Below are 18,143 nucleotides of genomic sequence, written 5' to 3' on the forward strand. Positions count from 1 at the left end.
CGATAATTGGGAATTTCAATAAATATTTTTCTACAAATCCAGATAGAGTCGCAAAATCTGGACCCCTACAAATCAGCTGGGCTAGACAATCTGGACCCTCTCTTTCATAAATTATCTGCCGCAATTGTTGCAACCCCTATTATTAGCCTGTTCAACCTCTCGTATCGTCTGAGATCCCCAAAGATTGGAAAGCTGCCGCGGTCATCCCCCTCTTCAAAGGGGGAGACACTCTAGACCCAAACTGTTACAGACCTATATCTATCCTACCCTGCCTTTCTAAGGTCTTCGAAAGCCAAGTTAAACAGATCACCGAACATTTCGAATCCCAACGAACCTTCTCCGCTATGCAATCTGGTTTCTGAGCTGGTCATGGGTGCACCTCAGCCACGCTCAAGGTCCTAAACGATGTCATAACCTCCATCGATAAGAGACAATACTGTGCAGCCGTATTCATCTACCTGGCCAAAGCTTTTGACTCTGTCAATCACCACATTCTTATCGGCAGACTAAACAGCCTTGGTTTCTCAAATGACTGCCTCGCCTGGTTCACCAACTACTTCTCAGACAGAGTTCAGTGTGTCTAAATCGGACGGATCAATTCTCGGGCCGACTCTTTTCTCTGTATACATCAATAATGTCGCTCTTGCTGCTGATTCTCTGATCCACCTCCACGCAGACGACACCATTCTGTATACTTCTGGCCCTTCTTTGGACACAGTGTTAACTAACCTCCAGACGAGCTTCAATGCCATTCAACTCTCCTTCCGTGGCCTCCAACTGCTCTTAAAATGCAAGCTAAACTAAATGCATGCTCTTCAACCGATCGCTGCCCGTACCTGCCCGCCCGTCTAGTATCACTACTCTGGACGGTTCTGACTTAGAATATGTGGACAAGTACAAATACATAGCTGTCTGTTTAGACTGTAAACTCTCCTTCCAGACTCACATTAAGCATCTCCAATCCAAAATTAAATCTAGAATCGGTTTCCTATTTCGCAACAGTGAAGTATCCTTCACTCATGCTGCCAAACATACCCTCGTAAAACTGACTATCCTACCGATCCTTGACTTCGGCAATGTCATTTACAAAATAGCCTCCAACACTCTACTCAGCAAATTGAATGCAGTCTATCACAGTGCCATCCGTTTTGTCACCTAAGCCCCATATACTACCCACCACTGCGACCTGTATGATCTCGTTGACTGGCCCTCGCTTCATACTCGTCACCAAATCCACTGGCTCCAGGTCATATAGAAGTCTTTGCTAGGTAAAGCCCTGCCTTATCTCAGCTCACTGGTCACCATAGCAGCACACACCCATAGCGCCACGCGCTCCAGCAGGTATATTTCACTGGTCACCCCCAAAGCCAATTCCTCCGTTGGCCACCTTTTTCCTTCCAGTTCTCTGCTGCCAATGACTAGAACGAATTGCAAAAATCACTGAAGCTGGAAGCTCATATCTCCCTCACAAACTTTAAGCATCAGCTGTCAGAGCAGCTCACAGATCATTGCACCTGTACATAGCCCATCTGTAAATAGCCCATCCAACTACCTCATCCCCATATTGTTTTTTTTCTCCTTTGCACCCCAGTACCTCTACTTGCACATTCATCTTCTGCACATCTATCACTCCAGTGTTTAATTGCTAAATTGTAATTTCGCCACTATGGCCTATTTATTGCCTTACCTCCCTAATCTTACCTCATTTGCACACACTGTATATACATTTTTTTGTATTGTGTTATTGACTGTACATTTGTTTATTCCATGTGTAACTCTGTGTTGTTGTTTGTGTCGCACTGCTTTGCTTTATCTTGGCCAGATCGCAGTTGTAAATGAGAACTTGTTCTCAACTGGCCTACCTGGTTAAATAAAAGGTGAAATATATATTTTTTTTAAATGACAGTTTTGCACACTCTTGGCATTCTCTCAACCAGCATCATGAGGTAGTCACCTGGAATGCATTTCAATTAACAGGTGTGCCTTGTTAAAAGTTAATTTGTGGAATTTCTTTCCTTAATGCGATGGAGCCAATCAGTTGTGTTGTGACAAGGTAGAGGTGGTATACAGAAGACAGCCCTATTTGGCAAGAATAGCTCAAATAAGCAAAGAGAAATGACAGTCCATCATTACTAAGACATGAAGGTCAGTCAATACGGAACATTTCAAGAACTTTCTTCAAGTGCAGTCGCAAAAACCATCAAGCACAACGATGAAAATGTCTCATGAGGTCTGCCACAGGAAAGGAAGACCTAGAGTTACCTCTGCTGCAGAGGATAAGTTCATTAGAGTTACCAGCCTCAGAAATTGCAGCCCAAATAAATACTTCACAGAGTTCAAGTAACAGACACATCTCAACATCAACTGTTCAGAGGAGACTGTGTGAATCAGGCTTTCATGGACGAATTGCTGCAAAGAAACCACTACTAAAGGACACCAATAACAAGAAGAGACTTGCTTGGGTCAAGAAACACAAATAATGGACATTAGACCGATGGAAATCTGTCCCTTGGTCTGATGAGTACAGATTTTTGGTTCCAACCGCAGTTTCTTTGTGAGACGCAGAGTAGGTGAACGGATGATCTCCGCATGTGTGGTTCCTACCGTGAAGCATGGAGGAGGTGTGATAGTGTCACCAGCAAAGCACAGTCACACTCACAAAACACACCGAATAAAGCCCATTGAGTGGAGAACATTTAGCAAAAAGTTAAATCTATGCACGCCTAAATATCTTATATTGAGTGATAATTAAACTTGTTTTTTCGTACCAAGCTAAATGACCTACTGTCAATGGCAGATAATTTTGCTTATTTTAATCTAAAAAGGCTCAATTCAAGTAATTTATCTTATTTCAAGATATTTTACCTTCATATGACGATTAATACGGCAATTAAGATCAAATATCTTGAAAAATATATTTTTGCAGTGTAATTTACATTCATTCGCTGTGATCTGCCTTACTTGTTGGCCATCTCTGTAGTGAAGACATAAACCACTTTAGACCCAGCCTTCTGACCACCCGCCGACTCCGACGCTGCGCCCTGGCCTCCTAGTGGATTGTGGGAGGGCGTGGAAGAGCGGCTGAGTCCGGCGTTGGAGGGAGGATGGGAGTTGGAGTCCTGGGGCTTCACGTCACTGGAGTTACAGTCTGGGGAGGGACAGAGAGGATCATCGGTACTGTAGTTTTCAGTAGCAGGTGGAAATGGGGATGACCGACAGACACACAAACACATACACAAAGTCACACACACACTTACTGAAGAATCCTTTGTCGTCCTCATCACTCTCTCCTCCAGAGCACCAGTCAGCTCCACTGTAGGGCTGCCTCCTCTCAGCCACACACATCCTCTTCACCCTGTTACTGTCTGTACACACACACACACACACACACACACACACACACACACACACACACACACACACACACACACACACACACACACACACACACACACACACACACACACACACACACACACACACACACACACACACACACACACAGTCAGTGTGTGTCTAGCTGTGTTTACATGTGTGTGCGTTTCTACAGACCAGAGTTAGAGCTGGGCTCTCCATGTCAATAGCACACACAAACACACTTTCCCCTCTCCCCTCCCTTCTCTAAGTGCAGTCCTGTGCACCAGACTCCCAGGAGGAGAGGAGAGACCGACACAGCAGTGGATCAAGGGCAGAGTGCGTGACCATAATGACACGCTTTCAGGGGCCTGCTGCTGTTTCCACAGCCACAACACATGTTCACACAGAATGTATACGTAACATGCCCACTAACATCAACAGCTATTGTGTCAGAGACTCAGAAATATATAAGCACTTTATCTTCATGGAAATGCAAGTTTAGAAAGTAGGATGTCATCAGTAAATAGTACACTACTTCATACCACTACATTTCCCGGTACTCAACTTGACATATTTGAGCTGAATACTATTTGGAGTGCAGTGTAATAGTCACCCTTGTCGTCGCTGGTGGGCGTAACTGTGTCTGGCTGCTGCTCGTTGTAGGACTCCACCGAGGTGCTCCTCTCTCTTTTTACCTTCACCTTTGACCCCTGTCCCCCAGAGGTCAGGCCCTGGCCGTTTTTCAGCCCCCCCATGCCCCCTGGACCCGTCCCCAAAACACCCCCCTGCTGGGAGCCCTTAGCACCCACTGTCTTGAGGTCGCAGGGCGAAGCCTGAAGTTGGCTGCCGCCGCTTCCTGGTTTGCTCTGATTGGGCAGTTTGGAGTCCATGGCACCACCAGAGGGAGACATGACGGGAGGGGAGCGTACCATGACTTCTGGCTTGGGTTTAGGACTGAGAGAGGGAGAGATGAGGAGGAGGGAGAGAGAGAAGTGCTTATCAACTGTACATAAATAAACTGAAGCAAAATGTACTTCATGCACTCTTTCATAGTGACAGACAGTGAAAGAAAATGTCAGCATAATTTTTATTTAACCTTTATTTATCCAGGTAGTCTCATTGATATAAAAATCAATTGACCTGGTCATGGTTAGGCAAGAGGGAAGACAACTTTACTTAAACTGATGAGGAAGAATTACTGGAGACTAGGGTTATGACATTCCAGGAGAATCAAGTGCATATCTCACACTGTGTGTACGTGTTTGAATGCCGCAACAGGTATGGCTCCCCAAGTAGTACACTCAGGGAGAATCTCAATTGCATACTCCTCACGTCCCTTCTCCTGTCTCTAGTCAGACTGCAATCACTCCTCACATCCCTTCTCCTGTCTCTAGTCAGACTGCAATCACTCCTCACGTCCCTTCTCCTGTCTCTAGTCAGACTGCAATCACTCCTCACGTCCCTTCTCCTGTCTCTAGTCAGACTGCAATCACTCCTCACGTCCCTTCTCCTGTCTCTAGTCAGACTGCAATCACTCCTCACGTCCCTTCTCCTGTCTCTAGTCAGACTGCAATCACTCCTCACATCCCTTCTCCTGTCTCTAGTCAGACTGCAATCACTCCTCACGTCCCTTCTCCTGTCTCTAGTCAGACTGCAATCACTCCTCACATCCCTTCTCCTGTCTCTAGTCAGACTGCAATCACTCCTCACGTCCCTTCTCCTGTCTCTAGTCAGACTGCAATCACTCCTCACATCCCTTCTCCTGTCTCTAGTCAGACTGCAATCACTCCTCACATCCCTTCTCCTGTCTCTAGTCAGACTGCAATCACTCCTCACATCCCTTCTCCTGTCTCTAGTCAGACTGCAATCACTCCTCACATCCCTTCTCCTGTCTCTAGTCAGACTGCAATCACTCCTCACATCCCTTCTCCTGTCTCTAGTCAGACTGCAATCACTCCATTGATCATTGTTTGTGGTGACGAGGGGCGGAGAAGCATTTTACAAAACAAAGTCATCAGCGATCGGATCGTCTAACCCAGTGGTCACCGATCGACTTGACGATTTCCAAGGCATTCCTAGTCGATCACCAAACATTTCACAGAAAACACAATTAAGCATTGCGTTCATTTTTTTTAAATTCTTCTTGTACTGTTGGCGGTAGGTGCACTCGATTCAGCTGCCCTGCGTGCCGAGTAGGCGAAGTGTTCCCATTTTGAACCATTTTATGTGTCTGAAGGTACAAACTCTGCCATCTCGTGGCCCCGGAGAGCAAATCAAGTGCACTATATAGGTCTACCGCTGGCCAACTGAACGGCTCACTGTAACGTAGCGGACATTAAAAAAAAGCTACAGCGAAGATGATACTGTGAGATTTCAAAGCTTTTAAAACAATGACTAGAGAGAGACTGTCAACAAATACAGCAAAGAGCTGCTGTTTTTATGAGTGAGTTCATGCTTTAAGTTCTTACTCAGCACTGTCAACACTTTTTATAAGCCATAAAATGCACAATTCTTGCAACTTCCACTCGCGCTACAACCAGCATGTAGCTGTAATGAATGAGTAGGAAAGTATCGATAGGCTTGCGTTATTATTTGCAGCTTGGGTCTATATTTTACTTTCTCTGTTCATAGGAGTAACAACATGAATTTGTGCACGAGGCAGAAATAATGCAGTGCGACTTCAGTTTTGCCATCAGCTGGAAGACGGTGTCCCTTTTTGGTCAATGTCAGCGGAGGGACATTGAGAGGTGGACCCTCAGTCTGCTGCTCTCTCCCTCCACTGAGACTGACCATCAGATGCAGGCACCATCAGCCCAGTAAAATAAAAAGCACATTATTTAAATGTATGTTCACTCAGCTGTGCCTCACAAGTAATACAACAATGGGTCGATTACCGGTGTGATCATATAGCCTACCTCAAATGTTGAAATAGCATTGAAAAAATGTCCAAACAACAATGATTTGGCAGGGCAATTCAAGCAAAGCTAATATGCGGTGATAATGTATTGGACCTATAGCCTAGTAAGCCTACTGCACAAACCTCATTGCTACAGTACTGTTTTTAATTGGCTAATGTTGCATATGCTTATGTTTTTTAAGTCATGTTACTGATAACAATCCTGGCTGTAGATCTCGGCTTGCATTTTGACTCAGAAAGTGATCTTGACTCAAAAAAGGTTGGTGACCACTGGTCTAACCAATCTGAGCATCAAAGCCAGTAACTAATTTTCAAACAGCCGCTTAACCCATGTGTGTTCTAGCTCAACCTATTGGTTTCTGAACCAATTAGAAGGCCCGAAATGTGTTCGCAGTCGCTGAAGGGTTGGACAGGTACTCCGATCCAGACTCATTGCAGAGAAGAAACTAACGTCTGTGGGCGTGGCATAGGGTATGGCCGGAGCAAGGAGTGTGAGTAGCCAGGCAATCCTCTCTCCTCACCTCCTTCTCAAAACACAGGCCAGAGGTCCCTCCCCTCTGATCTTCTCCTCCGATGGGTTTTGAGAAGGAGGCGACGAGAGGAGTATGCAATTAAGATTCTCCCACAGTCTCTGTTAGTTCTCTCACTTCCCCACCACGACTTGTTTCCCCTAGAAAAGCAGTGGTGGCAAAGGTCACAGAAAAAAGTTGGGGGGGATAGGGGTTACTTCTGTACAAGGACTGAGAAGTACCGTTCTGGTGACTTTTTAAAAGGACATTCTACTCCAAAATGATTCAACAAAAAAAAAAAAAAAAAAATTTGAGTTTTTAAAGTCAGACTTTTAGAGAACAACTTTACATTTGACACAACATCCTAAATTGTTATTAATATTTAAAATTATTTTGAAGAAGCATGAATTATTATTCAACAGAGAAAAACTGTTTCAATTACAAAGTATGTATGTAATTTCCCTTTCAAGACACCATTTCCCCGTTAAGAGTTTTGGTGTGCAGGTGTTCCTAAACCATGCTACAAACTCTAGTTGGAATTGCCTTTAATGGTGCCATGCGTGCAATTACATTAAGAAATGTTGGGCATTGACTGATAATCAGAATGCAGGTTTCTCTCCGTGACACCCGCAACTCGAATGCACCTCCGATTAAAGCCATTCTACTATGGGGTTGTCCGATTTTGCTGTTCTTTACTAGTCTTGTTGACAGAGGAAAAGTAAATGTGGACAGTTCTAGCATCTTCAAAGTGAATCTTGGCAGAAATATTTTTATGTTCCTTTTTTATTGTTGTGTGGCGGCATCAAATTATTGAGTTCAGGGAAAACACTTGACACAACCAGGGACACAGAGGGGAAACAGGCCAGAGCCTGGAGCTAGAGTTAATGAGTGTCCAGTGAACAGACTCCTGACTGAGGAATCTCAGTTGGAAAAGAGGCCAGAGAGTCAGACGGCTGGCTGGGAGTGGACCAGACTGACCTCTTGTCCCATCAACCCCTCCCAATCTCCCCCTACCTCTTTCCTCACTTTCCATTGCCGGGAGGAGAGACTGCCAGAGTAGTGAATCACACACACACACACACACAAACAACCTAACATGTGTGCAGACTAATACATAAACACACACACACACACACACACACACACACACACACACACACACACACACACACACACACACACACACACACACACACACACACACACACACACACACACACACACACACACACACACACACACACACACACACACACACCTTCAGCAGCTCTATTTCTATGGAGGCACCCTAATTGAAAAACAGACTAAAAACAGTAGGCCTACTGTATTCAAGACTTACGCTGTGGGAAATCCCCCAACCCACCATGATCCATCATTATAGCTGCTAACCACTGTGCTGTACATACATAATCATTATTATAGCTACTAACCACTGTGCTGTACATACATCATCATTATTATAGCTACTAACCACTGTGCTGTACATACATCATCATTATTATAGCTACTAACCACTGTGCTGTACATACATCATCATTATTATAGCTACTAACCACTGTGCTGTACATACATAATCATTATTATAGCTACTAACCACTGTGCTGTACATACATCATCATTATTATAGCTACTAACCACTGTGCTGTACATACATAATCATTATTATAGCTACTAACCACTGTGCTATACATACATCATCATTATAGCTACTAACCACTGTGCTATACATACATAATCATTATTATAGCTACTAACCACTGTGCTGTACATACATAATCATTATTATAGCTACTAACCACTGTGCTGTACATACATAATCTTTATTATAGCTGCTAACCACTGTGCTGTACATACATCATCATTATTATAGCTACTAACCACTGTGCTGTACATACATAATCATTATTATAGCTACTAACCACTGTGCTGTACATACATCATCATTATTATAGCTGCTAACCACTGTGCTGTACATACATCATCATTATTATAGCTGCTAACCACTGTGCTGTACATACATCATCATTATTATAGCTACTAACCACTGTGCTGTACATACATAATCATTATTATAGCTACTAACCACAGTGCTGTACATACATCATCATTATTATAGCTACTAACCACTGTGCTGTACATACATAATCATTATTATAGCTACTAACCACTGTGCTGTACATACATCATTATTATAGCTACTAACCACTGTGCTGTACATACATAATCATTATTATAGCTACTAACCAATGTGCTGTACATACATCATCATTATAGCTACTAACCACTGTGCTGTACATACATCATTATTATAGCTACTAACCACTGTGCTATACATGCATCATCATTATAGCTACTAACCACTGTGCTGTACATACATCATCATTATAGCTACTAACCACTGTGCTATACATACATCATCATTATAGCTACTAACCACTGTGCTATACATACATCATCATTATAGCTACTAACCACTGTGCTGTACATACATCATCATCGTTATAGCTACTAACCACTGTACTGTACATACATCATCATTATAGCTACTAACCACTGTGCTGTACATACATCATCATTATAGCTACTAACCACTGTGCTATACATACATCATCATTATAGCTACTAACCACTGTGCTATACATACATCATCATTATTATAGCTACTAACCACTGTGCTGTACATACATCATCATTATTATAGCTACTAACCACTGTGCTATACATACATCATCATTATTATAGCTACTAACCACTGTGCTATACATACATCATCATTATTATAGCTACTAACCACTGTGCTATACATAGATCATCATTATTATAGCTACTAACCACTGTGCTGTACATACATCATCATTATTATAGCTACTAACCACTGTGCTATACATACATCATCATTATTATAGCTACTAACCACTGTGCTATACATACATCATCATTATTATAGCTACTAACCACTGTGCTATACATAGATCATCATTATTATAGCTACTAACCACTGTGCTGTACATACATCATCATTATTATAGCTACTAACCACTGTGCTGTACATACATCATCATTATTATAGCTACTAACCACTGTGCTATACATACATCATCTTTATAGCTACTAACCACTGTGCTATACATACATCATCATTATAGCAACTAACCACTGTGCTATACATACATCATCATTATAGCTACTAACCACTGTGCTGTACATACATCATCATTATTATAGCTACTAACCACTGTGCTATACATACATCATCATTATAGCTACTAACCACTGTGCTATACATACATCATCATTATAGCTACTAACCACTGTGCTGTACATACATCATCATTATAGGTACTAACCACTGTGCTGTACATACATCATCATTATAGCTACTAACCACTGTGCTGTACAAACATCATCATCATCATTATAGCTACTAACCACTGTGCTGTACATACATCATCATCATTATAGCTACTAACCACTGTGCTGTACATACATCATTATAGCTACTAACCACTGTGCTATACATACATCATCATTATAGCTACTAACCACTGTGCTATACATACATCATTATTATAGCTACTAACCACTGTGCTGTACATACATCATCATTATTATAGCTACTAACCACTGTGCTGTACATACATCATCATTATTATAGCTACTAACCACTGTGCTATACATACATCATCATTATTATAGCTACTAACCACTGTGTTATACATACATCATCATTATTATAGCTACTAACCACTGTGCTGTACATACATCATCATTATTATAGCTACTAACCACTGTGCTATACATACATCATCATTATTATAGCTACTAACCACTGTGCTGTACATACATCATCATTATTATAGCTACTAACCACTGTGCTGTACATACATCATCATTATTACAGCTACTAACCACTGTGCTATACATACATCATCTTTATAGCTACTAACCACTGTGCTATACATACATCATCATTATAGCAACTAACCACTGTGCTATACATACATCATCATTATTATAGCTACTAACCACTGTGCTATACATACATCATCATTATTATAGCTACTAACCACTGTGCTATACATACATCATCATTATTATAGCTACTAACCACTGTGCTATACATAGATCATCATTATTATAGCTACTAACCACTGTGCTGTACATACATCATCATTATTATAGCTACTAACCACTGTGCTGTACATACATCATCATTATTATAGCTACTAACCACTGTGCTATACATACATCATCTTTATAGCTACTAACCACTGTGCTATACATACATCATCATTATAGCAACTAACCACTGTGCTATACATACATCATCATTATAGCTACTAACCACTGTGCTGTACATACATCATCATTATTATAGCTACTAACCACTGTGCTATACATACATCATCATTATAGCTACTAACCACTGTGCTATACATACATCATCATTATAGCTACTAACCACTGTGCTGTACATACATCATCATTATAGGTACTAACCACTGTGCTGTACATACATCATCATTATAGCTACTAACCACTGTGCTGTACAAACATCATCATCATCATTATAGCTACTAACCACTGTGCTGTACATACATCATCATCATTATAGCTACTAACCACTGTGCTGTACATACATCATTATAGCTACTAACCACTGTGCTATACATACATCATCATTATAGCTACTAACCACTGTGCTATACATACATAATCATTATTATAGCTACTAACCACTGTGCTGTACATACATCATCATTATTATAGCTACTAACCACTGTGCTGTACATACATAATCATTATTATAGCTGCTAACCACTGTGCTGTACATACATCATCATTATTATAGCTACTAACCACTGTGCTGTACATACATAATCATTATTATAGCTACTAACCACTGTGCTGTACATACATCATCATTATTATAGCTGCTAACCACTGTGCTGTACATACATCATCATTATTATAGCTGCTAACCACTGTGCTGTACATACATCATCATTATTATAGCTACTAACCACTGTGCTGTACATACATAATCATTATTATAGCTACTAACCACAGTGCTGTACATACATCATCATTATTATAGCTACTAACCACTGTGCTGTACATACATAATCATTATTATAGCTACTAACCACTGTGCTGTACATACATCATTATTATAGCTACTAACCACTGTGCTGTACATACATAATCATTATTATAGCTGCTAACCACTGTGCTGTACATACATCATCATTATTATAGCTGCTAACCACTGTGCTGTACATACATCATCATTATTATAGCTACTAACCACTGTGCTGTACATACATAATCATTATTATAGCTACTAACCACAGTGCTGTACATACATCATCATTATTATAGCTACTAACCACTGTGCTGTACATACATAATCATTATTATAGCTACTAACCACTGTGCTGTACATACATCATTATTATAGCTACTAACCACTGTGCTGTACATACATAATCATTATTATAGCTACTAACCACTGTGCTGTACATACATCATCATTATAGCTACTAACCACTGTGCTGTACATACATCATTATTATAGCTACTAACCACTGTGCTATACATGCATCATCATTATAGCTACTAACCACTGTGCTGTACATACATCATCATTATAGCTACTAACCACTGTGCTATACATACATCATCATTATAGCTACTAACCACTGTGCTATACATACATCATCATTATAGCTACTAACCACTGTGCTGTACATACATCATCATCGTTATAGCTACTAACCACTGTACTGTACATACATCATCATTATAGCTACTAACCACTGTGCTGTACATACATCATCATTATTATAGCTACTAACCACTGTGCTATACATACATCATCATTATAGCTACTAACCACTGTGCTATACATACATCATCATTATAGCTACTAACCACTGTGCTATACATACATCATTATTATTATAGCTACTAACCACTGTGCTATACATACATCATTATTATTATAGCTACTAACCACTGTGCTATACATACATAATCATTATTATAGCTACTAACCACTGTGCTGTACATACATCATCATTATAGCTACTAACCACTGTGCTGTACAAACATCATCATCATCATTATAGCTACTAACCACTGTGCTGTACATACATCATCATCATTATAGCTACTAACCACTGTGCTGTACATACATCATTATAGCTACTAACCACTGTGCTATACATACATCATCATTATAGCTACTAACCACTGTGCTATACATACATCATCATTATAGCTACTAACCACTGTGCTATACATACATCATTATTATAGCTACTAACCACTGTGCTGTACATACATCATCATTATTATAGCTACTAACCACTGTGCTGTACATACATCATCATTATTATAGCTACTAACCACTGTGCTATACATACATCATCATTATTATAGCTACTAACCACTGTGTTATACATACATCATCATTATTATAGCTACTAACCACTGTGCTGTACATACATCATCATTATTATAGCTACTAACCACTGTGCTATACATACATCATCATTATTATAGCTACTAACCACTGTGCTGTACATACATCATCATTATTATAGCTACTAACCACTGTGCTGTACATACATCATCATTATTACAGCTACTAACCACTGTGCTATACATACATCATCTTCATAGCTACTAACCACTGTGCTATACATACATCATCATTATAGCAACTAACCACTGTGCTATACATACATCATCATTATAGCTACTAACCACTGTGCTGTACATACATCATCATCATTATTAGCTACTAACCACTGTGCTGTACATACATCATTATAGCTACTAACCACTGTGCTATACATACATCATCATTATAGCTACTAACCACTGTGCTATACATACATCATTAATATAGCTACTAACCACTGTGCTGTACATACATCATCATTATTATAGCTACTAACCACTGTGCTGTACATACATCATCATTATTATAGCTACTAACCACTGTGCTATACATACATCATCATTATTATAGCTACTAACCACTGTGCTATACATACATCATCATTATTATAGCTACTAACCACTGTGCTATACATACATCATCATTATTATAGCTACTAACCACTGTGCTGTACATACATCATCATTATTATAGCTACTAACCACTGTGCTGTACATACATCATCATTATTACAGCTACGAACCACTGTGCTATACATACATCATCATTATTATAGCTACTAACCACTGTGCTGTACATACATCATCATTATTATAGCTACTAACCACTGTGCTGTACATACATCATCATTATTATAGCTACTAACCACTGTGCTATACATACATCATCATTATAGCTACTAACCACTGTGCTATACATACATCATCATTATTATAGCTACTAACCACTGTGCTGTACATACATCATCATTATTATAGCTACTAACCACTGTGCTATACATACATCATCATTATTATAGCTACTAACCACTGTGCTATACATACATCATCATTATTATAGCTACTAACCACTGTGCTATACATACATCATCATTATTATAGCTACTAACCACTGTGCTGTACATACATCATCATTATTATAGCTACTAACCACTGTGCTGTACATACATCATCATTATTATAGCTACTAACCACTGTGCTATACATACATCATCATTATAGCTACTAACCACTGTGCTATACATACATCATCATTATAGCTACTAACCACTGTGCTATACATACATCATCATTATAGCTACTAACCACTGTGCTGTACATACATCATCATTATTATAGCTACTAACCACTGTGCTATACATACATCATCATTATAGCTACTAACCACTGTGCTATACATACATCATCATTATAGCTACTAACCACTGTGCTGTACATACATCATCATTTTAGCTACTAACCACTGTGCTATACATACATCATCATTATAGCTACTAACCACTGTGCTATACATACATCATCATTATAGCTACTAACCACTGTGCTGTACATACATCATCATTATTATAGCTACTAACCACTGTGCTGTACATACATCATCATTATAGGTACTAACCACTGTGCTGTACATACATCATCATTATAGCTACTAACCACTGTGCTGTACATACATCATCATTATAGCTACTAACCACTGTGCTATACATACATCATCATTATTATAGCTACTAACCACTGTGCTGTACATACATCATCATTATAGCTACTAACCACTGTGCTGTACATACATCATCATCATTATAGCTACTAACCACTTTGCTGTAAATACATCATCATCATTATAGCTACTAACCACTGTGCTGTACATACATCATTATAGCTACTAACCACTGTGCTATACATACATCATCATTATAGCTACTAACTACTGTGCTGTACATACATCATTATTATAGCTACTAACCACTGCTGTACATACATCATCATTATTATAGCTACTAACCACTGTGCTATACATACATCATCATTATAGCTACTAACCACTGTCCTATACATACATCATCATTATAGCTACTAACCACTGTGCTGTACATACATCATCATTATAGCTACTAACCACTGTGCTGTACATACATCATCATTATAGCTACTAACCACTGTGCTGTACATACATCATCATTATTATAGCTACTAACCACTGTGCTGTACATACATCATCATTATTATAGCTACTAACCACTGTGCTGTACATACATCATCATTATTATAGCTACTAACCACTGTGCTATACATACATCATCATTATAGCTACTAACCACTGTGCTATACATACATCATCATTATAGCTACTAACCACTGTGCTGTACATACATCATCATTATTATAGCTACTAACCACTGTGCTATACATACATCATCATTATAGCTACTAACCACTGTGCTATACATACATCATTATTATTATAGCTACTAACCACTGTGCTATACATACATCATTATTATTATAGCTACTAACCACTGTGCTATACATACATCATCATTATTATTATAGCTACTAACCACTGTGCTGTACATACATCATCATTATTATAGCTACTAACCACTGTGCTATACATACATCATCATTATAGCTACTAACCACTGTGCTATACATACATCATCATTATAGCTACTAACCACTGTGCTGTACATACATCATCATTATTATAGCTACTAACCACTGTGCTATACATACATCATCATTATAGCTACTAACCACTGTGCTATACATACATCATTATTATTATAGCTACTAACCACTGTGCTATACATACATCATCATTATTATAGCTACTAACCACTGTGCTGTACATACATCATCATTATAGGTACTAACCACTGTGCTGTACATACATCATCATTTTAGCTACTAACCACTGTGCTATACATACATCATCATTATAGCTACTAACCACTGTGCTATACATACATCATTATAGCTACTAACCACTGTGCTGTACATACATCATCATTATTATAGCTACTAACCACTGTGCTGTACATACATCATCATTATAGCTACTAACCATTGTGCTGTACATACATCATCATTATAGCTACTAACCACTGTGCTGTACATACATCATCATTATAGCTACTAACCACTGTGCTATACATACATCATCATTATTATACCTACTAACCACTGTGCTGTACATACATCATCATCATCATTATAGCTACTAACCACTGTGCTGTACATACATCATCATCATCATTATAGCTACTAACCACTGTGCTGTACATACATCATCATCATTATAGCTACTAACCACTGTGCTGTACATACATCATCATCATTATAGCTACTAACCACTGTGCTGTAAATACATCATCATCATTATAGCTACTAACCACTGTGCTGTACATACATCATTATAGCTACTAACCACTGTGCTGTACATACATCATTATTATAGCTACTAACCAAAGCTTTACATACATCATCATTATTATAGCTACTAACCACTGTGCTATACATACATCATCATTATAGCTACTAACCACTGTGCTATACATACATCATCATTATAGCTACTAACCACTGTGCTGTACATACATCATTATTATAGCTACTAACCACTGCTGTACATACATCATCATTATAGCTACTAACCACTGTGCTGTACATACATCATCATTATAGCTACTAACCACTGTGCTGTACATACATCATCATTATAGCTACTAACCACTGCTGTACATACATCATCATTATAGCTACTAACCACTGTGCTGTACATACATCATCATTATAGCTACTAACCACTGTGCTGTACATACATCATCATTATTGCTACTAACCACTGTGCTGTACATACATCATCATTATAGCTACTAACCACTGTGCTGTACATACATCATCATTATTATAGCTACTAACCACTGTGCTGTACATACATCATCATTATTATAGCTACTAACCACTGTGCTGTACATACATCATCATTATAGCTACTAACCACTGTGCTGTACATACATCATCATTATAGCTACTAACCACTGTGCTCTACATACATCATCATTATAGCTACTAACCACTGTGCTGTACATACATCATCATTATTATAGCTACTAACCACTGTGCTGTACATACATCATCATTATAGCTACTAACCACTGTGCTGTACATACATCATCATTATAGCTACTAACCACTGTGCTGTACATACATCATCATTATAGCTACTAACCACTGTGCTGTACATACATCATCAGCGAATACCTACAGTTAGACCAGTGGTCACCAACCTTTTCTGAGTCAAGAGTAATCATATGCAACATTAACCAATTAAAAACAGTGCTGTAGCAATGAGGTTTGTGCAGTAAGCTATAGGCCCAATACATTATCACCTCATATTGGCTTTGCTTGAATTGCCCTGCGAATACATTGTTGTTCTGACCATTTAAAAAATAAATAATAAAAAAATGTACAGCTGCAGTGCTTGTTGTAGCGCAAGCAGGAAGAACCTGCATTGTATGGCTTATAAAAGTGTGGAATACAAAGTGTGGAATACAAAAAGTGTTGACAGTGCTGAGTAAGAACTTACACATGAACTCCCTCATAAAACCACCATTTTGCTGTATTTGTTGACCGTCTCTCTCTAGTCAGGGTTTTAAAAGCTCACAGTATCAACTTTGCTGTAACTTTCTTTTATGCCTGCTACGTTACTGCAGACCCGGCAATCTGAGCCATCCGATTGGCCAGCGGTAGGCCCCCCTGGGAAGGCAGAGTTTGCAGCTTCAGACACATGAAATGGTTCAAAATTTGAACACGTCGCCAACCCGGCGCGCAGGGCAGCTGAATCGGGTACACCATCTGCCAGCAGCACGAGATGAAAAATAGGAACGCAA

At 39.3% G+C, this 18,143-nt stretch overlaps 1 protein-coding gene across 1 annotated transcript in view; it reads right to left on the bottom strand.

Annotated features, from left to right (window-relative positions):
• The window catches only part of LOC106582113 (B-cell CLL/lymphoma 9 protein), a 44,695-nt gene that overhangs the window by 11,764 nt on the left and 14,788 nt on the right, over positions 1 to 18,143 (bottom strand). The window contains 3 exon segments of the mRNA XM_014164866.2: positions 2,962 to 3,148; positions 3,258 to 3,365; positions 3,971 to 4,311. Coding sequence (XP_014020341.2) covers positions 2,962 to 3,148; positions 3,258 to 3,365; positions 3,971 to 4,311 — 636 coding nt within the window.

Source organism: Salmo salar, chromosome ssa21, assembly GCF_905237065.1.
Source record: "Salmo salar chromosome ssa21, Ssal_v3.1, whole genome shotgun sequence".
Taxonomy (NCBI): domain Eukaryota; kingdom Metazoa; phylum Chordata; class Actinopteri; order Salmoniformes; family Salmonidae; genus Salmo; species Salmo salar.